Source organism: Caretta caretta, chromosome 5, assembly GCF_965140235.1.
Source record: "Caretta caretta isolate rCarCar2 chromosome 5, rCarCar1.hap1, whole genome shotgun sequence".
Lineage (NCBI taxonomy): Eukaryota > Metazoa > Chordata > Testudines > Cheloniidae > Caretta > Caretta caretta.
The window spans coordinates 134,765,766-134,782,995 of NC_134210.1; the positions used below are offsets into that span (position 1 = coordinate 134,765,766).

The 17,230-nt window shown below is 46.0% G+C and overlaps 1 protein-coding gene across 1 annotated transcript in view; it reads left to right on the top strand.

Moving 5' to 3' along the window:
* The first annotated feature begins 391 nt into the window (after positions 1-391).
* The window catches only part of RAD23B (RAD23 nucleotide excision repair protein B), a 56,293-nt gene continuing 39,454 nt past the window's right edge, over positions 392-17,230 (top strand). Inside the window, exon 1 of the mRNA XM_048849717.2 lies at positions 392-547. Within this exon, the coding sequence (XP_048705674.2) occupies positions 482-547 (66 nt within the window). The 5' untranslated portion in view covers positions 392-481. The remainder of the gene's footprint in view (positions 548-17,230) is intronic.

A 17,230-nucleotide genomic window follows, 5' to 3' on the forward strand; every position in this document is an offset into this window, starting at 1 on the left:
CCTAGCCCCCAGAAGCCCCTGCCCCCAATCCCAGCCCCCAGGTGGACCTGGCCCGCCCCAGCCCAATTTAGCCCCTCCCCCTCCTGCAATCCCCTTCCTGCCCAGCGGCTTCTCCCGCCCCAGCCGAAGCCCGCCCGGCACATGCGCACCGGCCGCCCCCTCCCGCGCCTGCGCGCCGAGCGTCCCTGCCCCGCTCCCCTCCCCCTCCTCCCCGCTTGTGCAGGGGGCTGCGGAGGCGAGTCATGATGGCGGCGGCCAGGCTGTGAGCCGCGAGAGACTCTCCCCCGCCCGCCCGCCCGCCCGCGCGCGCGCCCCCGCCCCTCCCCCGACGCCCCCTCCCCTCCCCTCCCCTCCCCTGCCCGCGCGCCCAGCGGCGGGAGCGGCCCCCGGGGCCCCGGCGGCGGCGGCGGCGGCGGGAGCGGGTCCGGGAGGCGCAGGCCGCGAGCGCGGGGCGGCCGAGCCCCGGGGCGGCGCCCTCGCCATGCAGATCACCCTGAAAACCCTGCAGCAGCAGACCTTCAAGATCGACATCGACCCCGAGGAGACGGTGCGCGGGGGGGCGGGGAGGCTGGGGGGGGTTGGGGTGAGAGAGGTGGGGAGCCCGGGGCGGGGGGGGGAGTAGGCCCCTCCGGGGGAGAGGTTGGGGGAGTGGCGCGGGGGGGGCTTGGGGGGTGGTAGAGGTGGGGAGGCTGTGGGGGGAGTGGCGCGGGGGGGGCTTGGGGGGTGATAGAGGTGGGGAGGCTGTGGGGGGAGTGGCGCGCGGGGGGGCTTGGGGGGTGATAGAGGTGGGGAGGCGGTGGGGGGAGTGGCGCGGGGGGGGGCTTGGGGGGTGATAGAGGTGGGGAGGCGGTGGGGAGGCTGTGGGGGGAGTGGCGCGGGGGGGGCTTGGGGGGTGATAGAGGTGGGGAGGCTGTGGGGGGAGTGGCGCGCGGGGGGGCTTGGGGGGTGATAGAGGTGGGGAGGCTGTGGGGGGAGGGGCGCGGGGGGGGCTTGGGGGGTGATAGAGGTGGGGAGGCTGTGGGGAGAGTGGCGCGGGGGGGGGCTTGGGGGGTGATAGAGGTGGGGAGGCTGTGGGGGGTTGGGGGAGTGGCGCGGGGGGGCTTGGGGGGGTGATAGAGGTGGGGAGGCTGGGGGGGGAGTGGCGCGGGGGGAGGTTGGGGGGGTGATAGAGGTGGGGAGGCTGTGGGGGGAGTGGCGCGGGGGGGGCTTGGGGGGTGATAGAGGTGGGGAGGCTGTGGGGGGAGTGGCGCGCGGGGGGGCTTGGGGGGTGATAGAGGTGGGGAGGCTGTGGGGGGAGTGGCGCGCGGGGGGGCTTGGGGGGTGATAGAGGTGGGGAGGCTGTGGGGGGAGGGGCGCGGGGGGGGCTTGGGGGGTGATAGAGGTGGGGAGGCTGTGGGGAGAGTGGCGCGGGGGGGGGCTTGGGGGGTGATAGAGGTGGGGAGGCTGTGGGGGGTTGGGGGAGTGGCGCGGGGGGAGCTTGGGGGGTGATAGAGGTGGGGAGGCTGTGGGGGGTTGGGGGAGTGGCGCGGGGGGGCTTGGGGGGGTGATAGAGGTGGGGAGGCTGGGGGGGGAGTGGCGCGGGGGGAGGTTGGGGGGGTGATAGAGGTGGGGAGGCTGTGGGGGGAGTGGCGCGGGGGGGGCTTGGGGGGTGATAGAGGTGGGGAGGCTGTGGGGGGAGTGGCGCGGGGGGGGCTTGGGGGGTGATAGAGGTGGGGAGGCTGTGGGGGGAGTGGCGCGGGGGGAGGTGGGGGGGTGATAGAGGTGGGGAGGCTGGGGGGGAGTGGCGCGGGGGGAGGTGGGGGGTGATAGAGGTGGGGAGGCTGGGGGGGGAGTGGCGCGCGGGGGGGCTTGGGGGGTGATAGAGGTGGGGAGGCTGTGGGGGGAGGGGCGTGGGGGGGTGATAGAGGTGGGGAGGCCGGGGTGGGTGGTTAGCAGCTGTTCCAGTTTGTGAATAGTGGAGACCCGTTTTGCAGGGCATGTGTCTCCTTAGGGCGCGAGGGAGGACTGGTGCGTCTCTGCTGGGTGAGGCCTGTGTGTGTCTGGTGGGGTTGGTGTATGTGGGGAGACTCATGGCCTGGCCTGGGGTGCAGGTTGCTGTGACTGCACTTCTCCTCGGGGAGGGGGGGAGCTTTGGAGGGGGGGTGGCTGTGCTGGGTGTGAATTGAGAGACCCCAGAGGCTTTTGTGTGTGTGTTTGGGGGGCGGGATTCTAGTAGTTCCTTTAGCAGTGACTGCTCTGTTGTGGGGGGGGTGCATGCGTGGGGTGACTTCACTGGCAGTCCCTGTGAGTGGTTTCAGAGTAGCCGCCCTGTTACTCTGTATCCACAAAAAGAAAAGGAGGACTTGTGGCACCTTAGAGACTAACTCTGCAAGGTGGTGGGGGACGGGTGTTACTGCAAAATATTGATATTGGGGTGGTGGTGGTGGTGGGGGTTTTATGTGTAACTAAAATGAGGGTTAGGTACTTATACCCTGTCCAGCTTTGGAAGTTCACTACGGTGCCCTTTAAACTCAGAGAGGAATGTGGGTGCAAACTCTTACAGCTTGTTCCCCCATGTTACACCCATACGTGCTGCCATCTTTTAACACCCCACTGGGATTTCAGTGGATCTTCCCCAGGCCTTGCCCATTAGGGCTCCGCAGTGAAACGAAAGACCTCTGTGCCTCATCATTTCCCTAGGTTTGATTGTTTAAACACCTCTGCTCTCCTCTTCTCCCCCCACCCCCAAAAAGAAAAGATAATTGAGTGTTGTGAAGGGTAGCTGCAGCATGCTCACAGGGGTGCTTGGGTCTAGACAAGTTGGCTGAGAGAGACTGTGAATGTTTAATTGAAATGTACACAGCGGAGTCCTTCACAGGCTTAAAACACTAGCCTTTATAATTAATCCCTACCCAGGGAGTCGCTTTCTCTCTTTTTATTCCCCTTCTCATCATATTGAGTGAATTGGAGCAGCTCTGAGGTCCTAGGAAACCTCAGCAAAAGGAGGGGATTAAGGGGGGGGGGTTTGCCCAGCCACACAAGCCATGCATGTGAGACTGCAAAAAGTATTGGCTAGGTCAGGGGTGGGGAACCTTTTTTCTATCAAGGGCACTGACCCACATAAAAAAATCAGTCACAGGCCACACACAGCCCTGCAGGGGCGTGCAGAGGCTCGGGGCTTCCCCTAGGCTCCGGGTTGGGGCCAGATATGAGGGTTTCAGGGTGTGGTACAGGGCTCTAGGCTCTGACAAGGAGTTTGGGTGCGGGAGGGGTGAGGGCTTTGGCTGGTGGGTGCAGGCTCTGGGGTGGGGCTGGGGATGAGGGCTTTGGGGTGTAGGAGAGGGCTCTGAGCTGGGCCCAAGGAGTTTGGAGTGCAGGAGCAAGCTCATTGCTGGGGTAGGGGATTGGGGTGTGGGAGGAGGTTTGGGGTGCGGGCTCAGGGAGGGAGTTTGTGTGGGAGGGGGCACAGGGCTGGGGCAGCCAGTTGGGTGGGGGTGCAGGGTCTGGGAGGAGTTAGGGTGTGAGGGAGGGGGTTCTGACTTAGGGCACGGAGTTTGGGGGGTGGGGGGACTCAGAGCTTCTGGCCCACTCCACGGAAAGCTGCCAGCTAAAATGAAGCAGCGGGCTGGATCTGGCCCATGGGCCGTAGGTTCCCCACCCTTGGGCTAGGTGTTGGAGGATGGGGAAGTAGAATGGTTTCTCCAATTAATAAACATTTGATCACTGTGTAGGTGTACCTGAGCAAAGAACTTGCTCCAGTAAATTAGGGGCTTTGCATACACACAATGTTTCAGTAGAATTATGGCTAAAAATATGAGAAGATTTTTTGGGTATCTTATGTCAAATTATATATCATGAAACCATGATCTTGGTAACTCTGCAGCAATAGGGTTGAAGTATTAAACTAGCAAATTCAGGAGAAACTAGTTGGAAAAAGTATGCCAAACATTAGAACAGCTGATGATACAGTTGTAATGCCAGCTTTATAAAAAAACATGCTCATGAGGCCTGTGTTAAAAACCAAAATCAGTTTAAATCACCAAATCCTTTAAAATAGTCTTGTTAATTTAGGTTTCAAAGCTGTTTTATTGGTTGGATGTTCCCTTTCAGTCTAATTTTGAAAATGGCCCTTTATAGTGAAGTGTACTAGTGCCCAAACCAAATGTTAGACTTGTGTTGAATCAAAACGTGTTAACTCCTGGGAGTTTTTGAAACGTTACATTTAGTCAATTCACTGTTTCTATGTGCTCAATGCCAAAGGTAGGTTTGATTACTTGGAGCACTGCCCTGTACTGTGACATGGCCAAAATTATCTAGTTAAGATAGGCTCAGGAAATTTATGTTTTAAACCTCCTACTATTCTAGCAATTTCTGACCACTTCTTTAACTTTCTTTATATAAGTCAAGCTTAAAAGAACAAAGAAATAACTGATCTTGAGTGCAAAGTAAGAAACACTACAGATTGTCATTAGAAGTATTCAACCATCAGAAGTCAGGAAAATATTTAACTATACTTTCCACTAAGAACATGAAAGAACACACTTAATTTTCATTTTATATTAAAATAACCACAAATTTAGTAACAATTTCAGCATTTTGCATAAACTTCTGACTATATCTCCCTTAATCAAAGAACAGGCTCACATAACCAAGTTATTGAATGTTGTTGCTATGGTCCTAAGTTAGATGTTGGTGTTGCTTTTATTTATTTATTTATTTATTTTAAGTACTAGCATGGTCTGAACTTCCCCTTTTTAATTACTAGACTTGAAGCAGGACCTGTCTTGTGTCCATGGAAGTACCATTCTAAATTTATCAGGTAGAAACTGTACAACATGTCATCTGGTATAATACTTGGTTTAAGAAAGTCTTGGCTAAAGGCCTCATGGTTGGAGAAGTTCTGTGGGGTTTGCATTGGGGGGGGGAAATACGTGCCACACTTTGTTCTGGCCTCTGAATTTTGGGCAGTCAACTTTTGGAACAAGTGTGCAGAGATCATATTTACACCCCTCATTCTCAATGGAAAATCGTTTTGCCAGTTGGAGCAGTTGCAGTGTTTTAAGTTTTGCTGGCTGAATACTTGTAATGCATTCTGTTTGGTTCAGGATGAATAAAAGCACCTGTTTATATAATATCAGGGGATAGCCGTGTTAGTCTGTATCCACAAAAACAAGGAGTCCTGGCATAATAGTTGGTACTCCTGTTTACTGACAATGTTTGATTGAAATGGTGAATGCAGTAGAAGACCACAGGCTGAAATAATTCCCACTACCTGAGACTTTTGCAATAGTGTCTAGCAAAGGAGTTCTTTCCTGTGGCTGAAAGACAGTTATGACAATCCAGAGTTGTAGACTTTGAAAGGTGTTATGTTGTTGGGAATGCCTAGACCAAGGTGCAGTTGATGTGGCCCAGGAAAAGCATGCTGCTAAATATACAGCAGTGCTGGGTAAAATGTTTTTAAGCTTCCCTAATATGTTGAATACTGATCTCAATAATTCAACCTGGTTAAGTTATGTTTAACTTAAATTTTACGAGGCTATTGAAGTAAATCTCTCTTTCCAAGCTGAGAGAAATGCCAAAAATGTCACTCTTCTTCCAAAAGTGTCTAGTTAACATTGCCTGAATTCTCCTGTGCTAGCACTCTTTAGGGAATGCCTGTTTGAGAAATGTCTTTTTTTAAAAAAGTTGTGGAAGCTATTTTAAAAACAACTTTTGGACAAATTTTGTGTTCATGTTAATTTTAACAGTAAAATATAAATATAACTAGTATGTACACATCAAAAAGCCCTGTTCATAGAAGATATCTGTGGTGGTGATGAAAGTGTCAGCCTCTCAAATTTTAGCATTATGGAATCTGCTTGGAGGGTGGGGTCTAACAAAAGGAATCCTGGACATGAAGCAGGTTCCATTGAAGCTGCAATGGGAAGAGGAAGGGGGAAAAGCTACAGTGGGGATGGTGGTGTTGCATGTGGGCTTCATTGAGTCAGCGTTCTTAGTGCTCCATCAAAAATGATACTCGGGTCTTGGAGGGTGATAGGAAGAAGTGACTACTCTAGCAGGGAAGGTAAGGGAGACTTTGAGGGGTGGGGAGTAAGGCAGCAGGCTTACAATAAAGGATGTGGGTAAAAACCTGTCAGTCAGAGGAGCACAGAGCCTAGGTAAAATCTGACAAATCTGAAATGCTTTTTCTGGTGATGTAATCACAAACATATATGTGGGGGAAATCCCAAAACTTAACTCTGGTTCTTTTCTGTGGTCCTACTTGTAGTGGTAATGTCAAATTTGTGAATCAGATAATGTTACTAAACCAAATAGTCTTTTGGGTGGTTGAAACTTTACAAATGGATTTATATGCAAGTTTGAGACTGAAAGACATATTGGTCCCATCAGTTTCTAATCTCTTCAGTACTTCAGAAGTTTTGCTAAAGACTGTTTAAAAGCCGTTAATGAAGTGGGAAGGCCACAGCGCTTAAAAGCACAATCCTGCCCTAACTGAAGTCAGTGGTAGTTTTGCCATTGAAATCAACAGGAGTGGCATCTAGCCCTAAACACTTGATTTTTGTGGCAGATAGGACTTTGCATTTGGTCAATATTCAAGAATAAAGTGAGTAATAAATACCCCAAAATGATCTGCTTTACTTGTCTAAATTTTAGATTTGCCCTTAGTTTTAACAGATCACCTTGTGAGCAGATCTACAACTACAAGCACTGCAGTGACACAGATCACCACTGTAGTGTAGACCAGGGGTAGGCAACCTATGGCATGCTTGCCAAAGGTGGCATACGAGCTGATTTTCAGTGGCACTCACACTGCCTGGGTCCTGGCCATCGGTCCCGGGGACTCCGCTGCTGGCCTGGGGTACTGGCTGCCGGCCCCCTGCCAGCTGGGGTTTCGTCTGCCAGTCCCCCTCAGCCCCGAGTCCTGGCCACCTGTCTGGGGGCTATGCTGCTAGCCTGGGGTCCTGGCTGCTGGCCCAGGGCTCTGCAGCTGCCCCCAGCTGTGGCCCACTGGCCCCAGCCTGGGGCAGTGAGGGGTGCAGGTAGGGGCAAGAGGGGGCACAGGTCAGCACCCCCACCTTAAGAATTGTTCCAGCGCCACCGTACTGGGATATTTTTAAGTCCTGATTTGCTGCTTATATCACTCTCACGCCACGTGGACCAGCGCGCTGCGTTTGACGTTGAGATTAGAATGTACATGCAAGAACTGGAATCCGAATATTCCGACAGATTTCAACAGTTCTAGCGATTTGGCCCAAAGCTTTCTTTTCTAATTAAACCTGAAAAGTTTGATGAAAGCAACTTGGATTTGTCTGTATTTTAGTGGATGGGTGTTGAAGATTTCAAAATGCAGCTCATTCAATTAAAAAAAAGCTCAGATTTGTGGGCATTGAAGTTTGGAGATCTGCAGAGTGCACTTGAAGCTACGAAGAGAGATCATGGGGCCTCAATTCTGACCTGCTGGACATCCCTGCCAGTGAAATTTAACTTTTTGAAGAAAACTGCGTTTGCAATGCTTTCAGCATTTGGATCCACATACCTGTGTGAACAGGTATTTTTCACACATGAAATCTGTCCTCTGTCCCTCTCAGAGCCAGTTAACAAATGATCAAGCTGCACACAGGCTTCTCAGTGAAGTATCCAAATACATGCCAGACATTGGAAAACTCAGCAAGGAAAAGCAAAGGCAAGGATTACACCAAGTTTATAAGATCTGCATTTTAATTTAATTTTAAATGAAGCTTCTTAAACATTTAAAAAACCTTATTTACTTTACATATGATAGTTTAGTTATATATTATAGACTTATAGAAAGAGACCTTCTAAAAATGTTAAAATGTATTACTGGCATGCGAAACCTTAAATTAGAGGGAATAAATGAAGACTTGGCTCACCACTTCTGAAAGGTTGCCGACCTCTGGTGTAGACACTTAGCGACAGAAGGTGTTAGCTAGGTTGATCTAAATTTTAGGTTTAGGCCAAACCTAAGGTTTGGAAGTATCCCTATTCTTCCATTCATCTACTGTAACTTGTCATTAGCTCTTTCCTAAACATTGTCATCAGCTGCCAATGCCATAGTATGCTTTATGCTTGCTAGCGTGGAAGGGCATGCTTCTTGACTCAACAACCAAGTTGTGGTGTTATGATATAAAAGTAAATACTGCAGTTCTGCTACTTTTATTTCCTATGGTGTGGTAGAAAAATCAAGTATTTTCTTTCCAGTCCAATAAATCTTCAAAGGGAAAAGTTGGCAATTTTAAACCAAAAGGGAATATAATGTGGCATGCTGAAACTGAAGCTGTGCTTCTGAGTAGAGCCTCTTATAGAATCTTAGAATCATAAACTTTAAGGTCAGAAGGGACCATTATGATTGTCTAGTCTGACCTCTTGCACAGTGCAGGCCACAGAATTTCACCCACCCACTTCTGTAACAAACCTTTAACCTATGTCTGAGCTACTGAAGTCCTCAAATCGTGGTTTAAAGACTTTGAGGTGCAGCGAATCCTCCAGCAAGTGACTCGTGCCCCACGTTGCAGAGGAAGGCGAAAAACCGCCAGGGCCTCTGCCAATCTGCCCTGGAGAAAAATTCCTTCCCGACCCCATATATGGCCATCAGCTAAACCCTAAGCTTGTGGGCAAAACTCACCAGCCAGACACCCAGGAAAGAATTCTCTGTAGTAACTCAGATCCCACCCCATCTAACATCCCATCACAGGCCATTGGGCATATCTACCGCTAATAGTTGATCAATTAATTGCCAAAATTAGGCTATCCCATCATATCATCCTTTCCATAAACTTATCAAGCTTCGTCTTAAAGCCAGATAGGTCTTTTGCCCCCACTGCTTCCCTTGGAAGGCTGTTCCAGAACTTCACTCCTCTGATGGTTAGAAACCTTCATCTAATTTCAAGTCTAAATTTTCTGATGGCCAGTTTATATCTATTTGTTCTTGTGTCCACATTGGTACTGAGCTTAGATAATTCTTCTCCCTCCGTGATATTTATCCCTCTGATATATTTATAGAGAGCAATCATATCTCCTCTGTCTTCTTTTGGTTAGGCTAAACAAGCCAAGCTCTTTGAGTGTCCTTTCATAAGACAGGTTTTCCATTCCTCGGATCATCCTAGTAGCCCTTCTCTGTACCTGTTCCAGTTTGAATTCATCCTTCTTAAACATGGGAGACCAGAGCCGCACATAATATTCCAGATGAGATCTCACCAGTGCCTTGTATAACGGTACTAACACCTCCTTATCTCTACTGGAAATACCTTGCCTGATGCATCCCAAGGCTGCATTAGCTTTTTTCACGGCCATATCACATTGGCGACTCGTAATCATCCTGTGATCAACCAATACTCAAGGTCCTTCTCCTCCTCTGTTACTTCCAAGTGATGTGTCCCCAGTTTATAACAAAAATTCTTGTTGTTAATCCCTAAATGCATGACCTTGCACTTTTCACTATTACATTTAATCCTATTACTGTTACTCCAGTTTACAAGGTCATCCAGATCTTCCTGTATGATATCCCGGTCCTTCTCTGTATTGGCAATACCTCTCAGCTTCGTGTCATCCACAGACTTTATTAGCACACTCCCACTTTTTGTGCCAAGGTCAGTAATAAAAAGATTGGTCCCAAAATCGATCCCTGAGGAACTCCACTAGTAACCTCCTTCCAGCCTGGCAGTTCACCTTTCAGTATGACCTGTTGTTGTCTCCCCTTTAACCAGTTCCTTATCCACCTTTCAGTTTTCATATTGATCCCCATCTTTTTCCAATTTAGCTAATAATTCCCAATGTGGAACCTTATCAGATGCCTTACTGAAATCAAGGTAAATTAGATCCACTAGGTTTCCTTTGTCTAAAAAATCTGTTACCTTCTCAAAGAAAGAGATCAGGTTGGTTTAACACAATCTACCTTTTGTAAAACCATGTTGTACTTTGTCCCAGTTACCACTATGTCCTTAACTACTTTCTCCTTCAAAATTTTTTCCAAGACCTTGCATGCTACAGATGTCAAACAAACTGGTCTGTAGTTACCCAGATCACATTTTTCCCCCTTTCTTAAAAATAGGAACTGTGTTAGCGATTCTCCAGTCATACGGTACAACCCCTAAGGTTACAGTTTCATTGACATTTTTTGCTAATGGGCTTGCAATTTCATGTGCCAGTTCCTTTAATCTTCTTGGATGAAGATTTTCCGGGCCCCCCGATTTAGTCCCATTAAGCTGTTCAAGTTTGGCATCTACCTCGGATGTGGTAATGTCTACCTCCATATCCTAATTCCCATTTGTCGTCCTATCATTATCCCTAAGCTCCTCATTAAAGACTGAGGCAAAGTATTTAGATATTGGGCCATGCGTAGATTTTCCTTAACCTCCACGCCATCCTCCAGTGTTTAGGGGTCCCACTTCTTTTTTCTTTTCTTCTTATTTATATGGCTATAAAACCTTTTACTATCGCTTTTAATTCCCTTTGCAAGGTCCAACTCTACATGGCTTTTGGCCTTTCTCACTTTATCCCTACCTGTCCTGACCTCAATAAGGTAGCTTTCCTTGCTGATCCCTCCCATCTTCTACGCCTTGTAGGCTGTCTGCTTTTTCTTAATCACCTCTCTAAGGTGCTTGCTCATCCAACTTGGTTTACAACTCCTGCCGAAGAATTTTTTCCCCTTTCTTGGGATGCAGGCTTCTGATAGTTTCTGCAACTTTGACTTGAAGTAATTCCAGGCCTCCTCTGCCTTTAGATCCACAAGTTCTTCAGTCCAGTCAAATCCACTTCCCTAATTAATTTCTTTAATTTTTTAAAGTTAGCCCCTTTGAAATCAAAAACCCTAGTCACAGATCTATTTTTGTTTATCCTTCCATTTAGTTTGAACTGAATTAGCTCATGATCGCTTGAACCAAGGTTGTCCCCCTACAACCATTTCTTCTATGAGGTCCTCACTACTCACCAAAACCAAATCTAAAATGGTATCCTCTCTTGTTGGTTCAGCAACTCCTTGATGAAGGAATCCATCAGTTATCGCATCCAGGAAAATCTGAGCCCTATTATTATTACTAACATTTGTCCTCCAGTCTATATCTGGGAAGTTAATGTCTCCCGTGATCACACAATTCCCATTAGTATTTACTTCATTAAAAGCATTAAAGAGGTCTCTGTCCATATCCAGATCGGATCCCGGCGGTCCATAGCACACACCAAGCACTATCCCAGGGGAGGCTCTAGTAGCTCTCTTCCCCAAAGTGATTTTTGCCCAGATAGACTCTCTTATCCATTCCATCGCTTCTTATTTCTTTACATTCTACCTCATCATTGATATACAGTGCTACTCCACCACCTTTGCCTTTATTTCTGTCTTTCCTGAACAGCACATACCCTTCATGTAGTCCAGTCATGACTACTATTCCACCATGTTTCTGTTATCCCCGTAATATCTGATTTCACTTCCTGTACCAGTAGCTCTAGTTCCTCCATTTTGTTACCTAGGCTCCTCGAATTAGTGTACAAACCTCTTTAATTTTTGCTGTTTGGCCTCGCTCACATTCTTTACCCGATTAGGAGCAGACATTCTACCGCCAGTATCACCTATTAGACTGGTATGTACACTACCCTTCCTCCTTATGTCCATTCTCCTACCCACGGCTGCATCCTTTCTTACTTAGTTTTCTTCCCTCTCAATGTTAAACTCCGGCGTGGAGATTACCTGGATATCTCCCAACCATCTCCCCCAGATTCCTAGTTTAAAGCTCTCTTGATCAGTTGTGCCATCCTAGAAGTCTATTTCCTTCCTTACTCAGGTGAAGTCCATCCCGAGAGAACAGTCCTCTGTCCATGAATGCTTCCCAGTGGCCACACATTCCAGAGCCCTCCTTATAGCACAAGTGCCTTTCCATCTGTTGAGCATCATAATCTTGTCACACCTTTGTTGCCCTTCTCTAGGAACAGGCAGAATCCCACTAAAGATCACCTGAGCCTCGATTTCCTTATGCGACCAATCTGATGTAATGCCAATTTTTAAAAAAGACTTCAGAGGCTATCTTGGCAATTACACGGTAAGAAGCCTAACTTCATTACCTGGTAAATTGGTTGAAACCATAGTAGAGAACAAAATTGTCAGGCATCTAGATAAACACAATGCTCTGAGGAAGAGTTAACATGGTATTTGCAAAGAGAAATCATGCCTCACCAATCTGTTAGAATTCTTTGAGGGTATCAACAAGCTTGTGGACAAGGGTTATCTAGTGCATATAGTGTACCTGGACTTTCAGAAAGCCTTTGACAGGGTCCCACACTAAAGACTCTTAAGCAAAGTAAGCAGTCATGGGATAAGAGGGAAGGTCCACTCATGGATCAGTAACAGATTAAAAACATAGTAATCAAAGGGTAGGAATAAATGGTCAGTTTAAACAATGGAGAGAGTTAAATAGCGGAGTCCTCCAAAGGGCTGGACAAGGACCTGTGCTATTCAACAATAATCTTGAGAAGTGGGTAAACAGGTGGCAAACTTTGCAGGTGACACAAAATTACTCAAGATAGATCCAAAGCTGTCTGCAGAGAGTTACAAAGGGATTTTACTAAACTGGATGACAAAATGACAGATAAAATTCAATGTTGATATATGCAAAGTTGTGCATATTGGAAAACATAATCCCAACTATATATACAAAATGATGATATCTAAATTGGTGGTTACCACTCAAGAAAGAGATCTTGAAGTCATTGTGGATAGTTCTCTGAAAATATCTGCTCAATATATAACAGCAGTCAAAAAAGATAAGGTTAGAAACCATTAGAAAAGGGATACATAAGACAGAAAATATCACCATGCCACTGTATAAATCCATGGTACGCTTACACCTTGAGTACTGTTTGCAGTTCTGGTCATCTCTCCTCTCAAAAAAGATATTAGAATTGGAAAAGGTACAGAGAAGGGCAATTAAAGTATTTAAGAGTATGGAACAGCTTCCATAGGAGAGATTAAAAAGACTGGGACTCTTCAGTTTAGAAAAAAGAGGACTAAGGAGGGAGATGATAGAGGTCTATTCAATCACAAACAGTGTGGAGAAAGTGAATAAGAAAGTTATTGATCCCTTCATATAACACAAGAACCAGGGTTCACCAATGAAATTAATATGCAGCAAATTTAAAGTACGGAAGTACTACTTCACACATCTGTGGAACTCGTGAAGGCCAAAATTGTAACTGGGCTAAAAAAAAATTAGAAGGGTTCATGGACCATAGGTCTATCAATGGCTGTTAGCCAAGATAGTCAAGGATGGAAGCCCCTGTCCTGGGTGTCCCATGACCTGTGACTCCCGGAAGCTGGAGACAGGGCATGGATCACTCCATAATTTCCCTGTTTTATTTGATTCCCTCTGAAGCATCTGGCACTGGCCACTGTCAGTGGAAGTCGGGATACTGGGCTAGATGGACCATTGGTCTGACCCAGTGTGGCCATTCTTATGTTCTTATCTAAGTGGATCACTACAACTAAGTCTGCAACATACCTTCTAGTTTCAATTACTTAATTTCATTTTCTAATACCAGCAGGAGCCACTAGGCCCTGAGTTACCTAAGTTCTGAATCTTTAGGTAATATAAATTCATATGGGTTGGCAGACTAGTCATTAGTTTTAAGCCATATGTTGTTTTTGACTTTACTGCTTTGGGATTTAACCTCAGTGCTTTTTTTGCCTCTGTCTTCACGAACGATTTTTATCAGCCCTGATATGGCAGTTTGTTTCCCCTCTAAAGGCTAGTTACATTTCTCCTTTAACTGCTACTGCACAAATAGTTGGGGAAGCTGTGAAGTATAAGGGCCTGTACTTTGCTTCTTGATACTCAGTGGATGACTCTGTAAAAATAGTAACTTCAAAATTCTATGCTGTCAGAATAAACATTTAGTAGTATGTATGCGCAAAAAGAACAGGCACTGAATTTAGCTGTATGGAGTGGAAATCTATCAACTTCATGAAAAAACTCGTACCCCACTGTATTTTCCACTGAATGCATCCGATGAAGTGAGCTGTAGCTCACGAAAGCTTATGCTCAGATAAATTGGTTAGTCTCTAAGGTGCCACAAGTCCTCCTGTTTTTTGCGAATACAGACTAACACGGCTGCTACTCTGAAAGGAGTACTTGTGGCACCTTTTTTGTTTCATAATTTGTCGTGCGTTCCTCCAAATTAAGATCTGTGGGCAAGGTTAGACGTCCTTTTGAGAAGTCAAACTGGTATTTTTCTGTAAAGCACATTTTGCTCGTCTTTGGAAATTCTGTTTGCATCCAATCTTGTAGCCACAGTTTGAGTTTTTAGGCTAGAGAAGGGTAAAATCCAGTTCTCTTTGGTTTTCTAATCCTCTTCAGTATTCTGTGGCATTTCTTAATATAAATATATTGTATTCTATAAGCCTTCTTTAAGGGAATGCTAAGACTGCATGAAATGTCAGGTGTGCTCACAACTAATTTTGTTCAGATACATTACAGGGTGGCCATATAGGATTGATTATTGTATCTGAAGTACTGGGGACTCTCAGCTATTTTATAACCATACATGTTTACACCCTCTCTAATAATTTTTGTATACCTACCCTAATTTATTAAACTATCCATGTGGATTTTTTTTAAAAAATTGTATTTTATATTATACTCCTTTCAGTGATCACACCTTTCCTTGGATAGAGTTAACTATCAAGCTAACTTTACTAAAGACTTTTGGGGGCTGTGTGTTAACAGATAACACAGAAATGTTCAATGAATATTTCTGTTCGTTAGTTGGGGAAAAGTCCAGGTGATGATGCTTTCTATTCTAGTAGTAATTCATGAGGATGTTAAAGAGCTGCTACTAAAGTTAGATATTTATAAATCAGCAGGTCGAGATAAATTTTATCCAGGAGTTTAGAAGAGCTGGCTGAGCAGCTTGCTGGCCCATTACTGTTGATTTTTGTTAAGGTGGAACTCTTAGGAATGTAGACCAGTGCTTTGAAAAGTGTACCAGACCTACCTGTGAGAGGTCTAAACTGTCTGTCAGATACGCTCACGGTGTAGCAGTGAGAAATCCAGTTGCATTTCTCTGTTTTTTTTCTGTCCTGCTATGCCACTCCCCCAAAAACTTTCAGGTATTGGGAAGGCAAATAGAATCTTGACAGGAATTTTTGTCTCGTGTATCAGCTTTTGACTAGCAGGTGTCTGAAATATCAAATCTACCCCTGGTTCTTTCTGCTGAAATAGAAATCTTACACCCGCTGTAGTCTTGACTACTGGGCAAATAGACCTCTGTTCTACCCAATTTCCTGGGTTCTGGTGGTTTTTGAGCCTTTTCTTTCTCAAATAACTCCAGTGCTTGCCTGTACTGCTCAAAGCTTTCTCCAGTCAGCAGCAAAGTGAAGTTGATGTGACTCTTGTGTGGCTTCATTCCTGCCCATAGGGTTTTTGAAAATGAGGATTGAAATTTAACAGTGTTAATCTCCCCTTGATACTGCTTGAGAAATCTACGGACAGCAATATCACTGCAGCTGCCTCTCTGCAAACTGTGAGGGGAGAAATGCATTAGTTTAAATTTGGTACACCTGCAAAAGCATAGCTTCACAAACAGAAGTCTAGAAGCTTTTTAAAGAAAACGATTTGGGTTAGTCCCCCTCCCCCCCAATATGCTTATCAGGGACAGAATCCTATTTGCTACTGGCAAATGGACTTTAAAGTCCTGGTATTGTCTCAGTATTAGTGGTATGAGAGCATGGCAGAAACATCAAAACTAACCAATAAAACTAGTGAACCACGTTGGGTTAATCAAACTTTTGTTCTGTCTCACTAAATTGCCCTGTTTGTAATGCAAGTTGCTATTCTACTCCTGGTCCAGAGGAATAATATAAATTGAGGATAAATAAAACCGTGTCCCATGTAAAAGGCCGTACTGTAAAGTAGGCTCATGTCAACCAAGACGGTTTTTGATATTTCTACTAAAAGTTGGAGCTAGGTACCCCTTATCAGTGAAGTTGTCTTAGGCTATCTTCATGAGAAATGCTGCAGCTGCTCCTCTGTAGTGCTTGTTACAGTGATGAGAGGGGTTCTCCCATTTTTTGTAGTTAACTCACCTCCCCAAGAGGCGGTAGTTAGGTTGTCTGACTAATTCTTCCATTGACCTAATGCTGTCTACACTAGGGGTAAGGTTGGCTTAACTGTGTCTCTCAGGAGCATAGATTTTTCACACCCTTGAGTGATGTAGCTGGATTGACTTAACTTTTTAGCGTAGACCTGACCTTACACTAATACACTGATTATTTTAGTGGTCACTGAGATGTTGGTCCTTTGTCTCTTAGTAGTATTGGAGGAGGGTGTAGGGGAATAAAACCTGTTATATTGGTCAGTTTACGACTTCAGGCTATCAGTCAGTTTGTTTCTTGATCTAGCAGTGATAGCATGGGCTGACTTTGAACACACACTATATAGCAATCATCACAATGCAAATATCCCTTTCAAAGGCTAGACTGCAATGCTTGAGAACCAAAAAGTGGACGCTAGTCCACTAGTTTGTGTTCAAAGTGAAATACAAAAAAAAGTATAAGATGCTTTGGTTTAAATGTTTTGTAAGCAACCTGTAGAACTTATAAGATGGGTAAGAACTTTGTAAATGCTTTGATGAATCCACTAATACTGTACTTAACAATCCATTTGAACTGGAAGCTGCTGCTTCAGTCATCGTCACAATGTGCCTCAGGTAGTACATGATCAGGATTCACCACCAAATTTGGTTCGCTGGTTGATCATTAGCTGGACCAGGCCGGGTACTGATAGGGAGTGTGTCGTAAACGCTGATCCATCCATCGCTTCCCCTGCTGCAGTAACTGTGGATCAAATGGTGGTAGAAAAAACAAATGAAGTGAATACTCCCCGCGTATGGAATTAAATAAAACCAGACATCCCTTTTAAATAATTTAACATTTGTAATAGCGAGAGTGATGATTACTTCAAAACAGTCTACCATAGAATCCTAGAATATCAGGGTTGGAAGGGACCTCAGGAGGTCATCTAGTCCAACCCCCTGCTCAAAGCAGGACCAATTCCCAATTTTTGCCCCCGATCCCTAAATGGTCCCCTCAGGGATTGAATTCACAACCCTGCATTTAGCAGGCCAATGCTCAAACCACTGAGCTATCCCTCCCCCCCACTGAGCTATCCCTCCCCCCAGCCCCACTTAAGAGCTAGAGTCAGACAGGCCATTAATGTAATTTTTGTCCACACTGGGTATCTTGCACTTA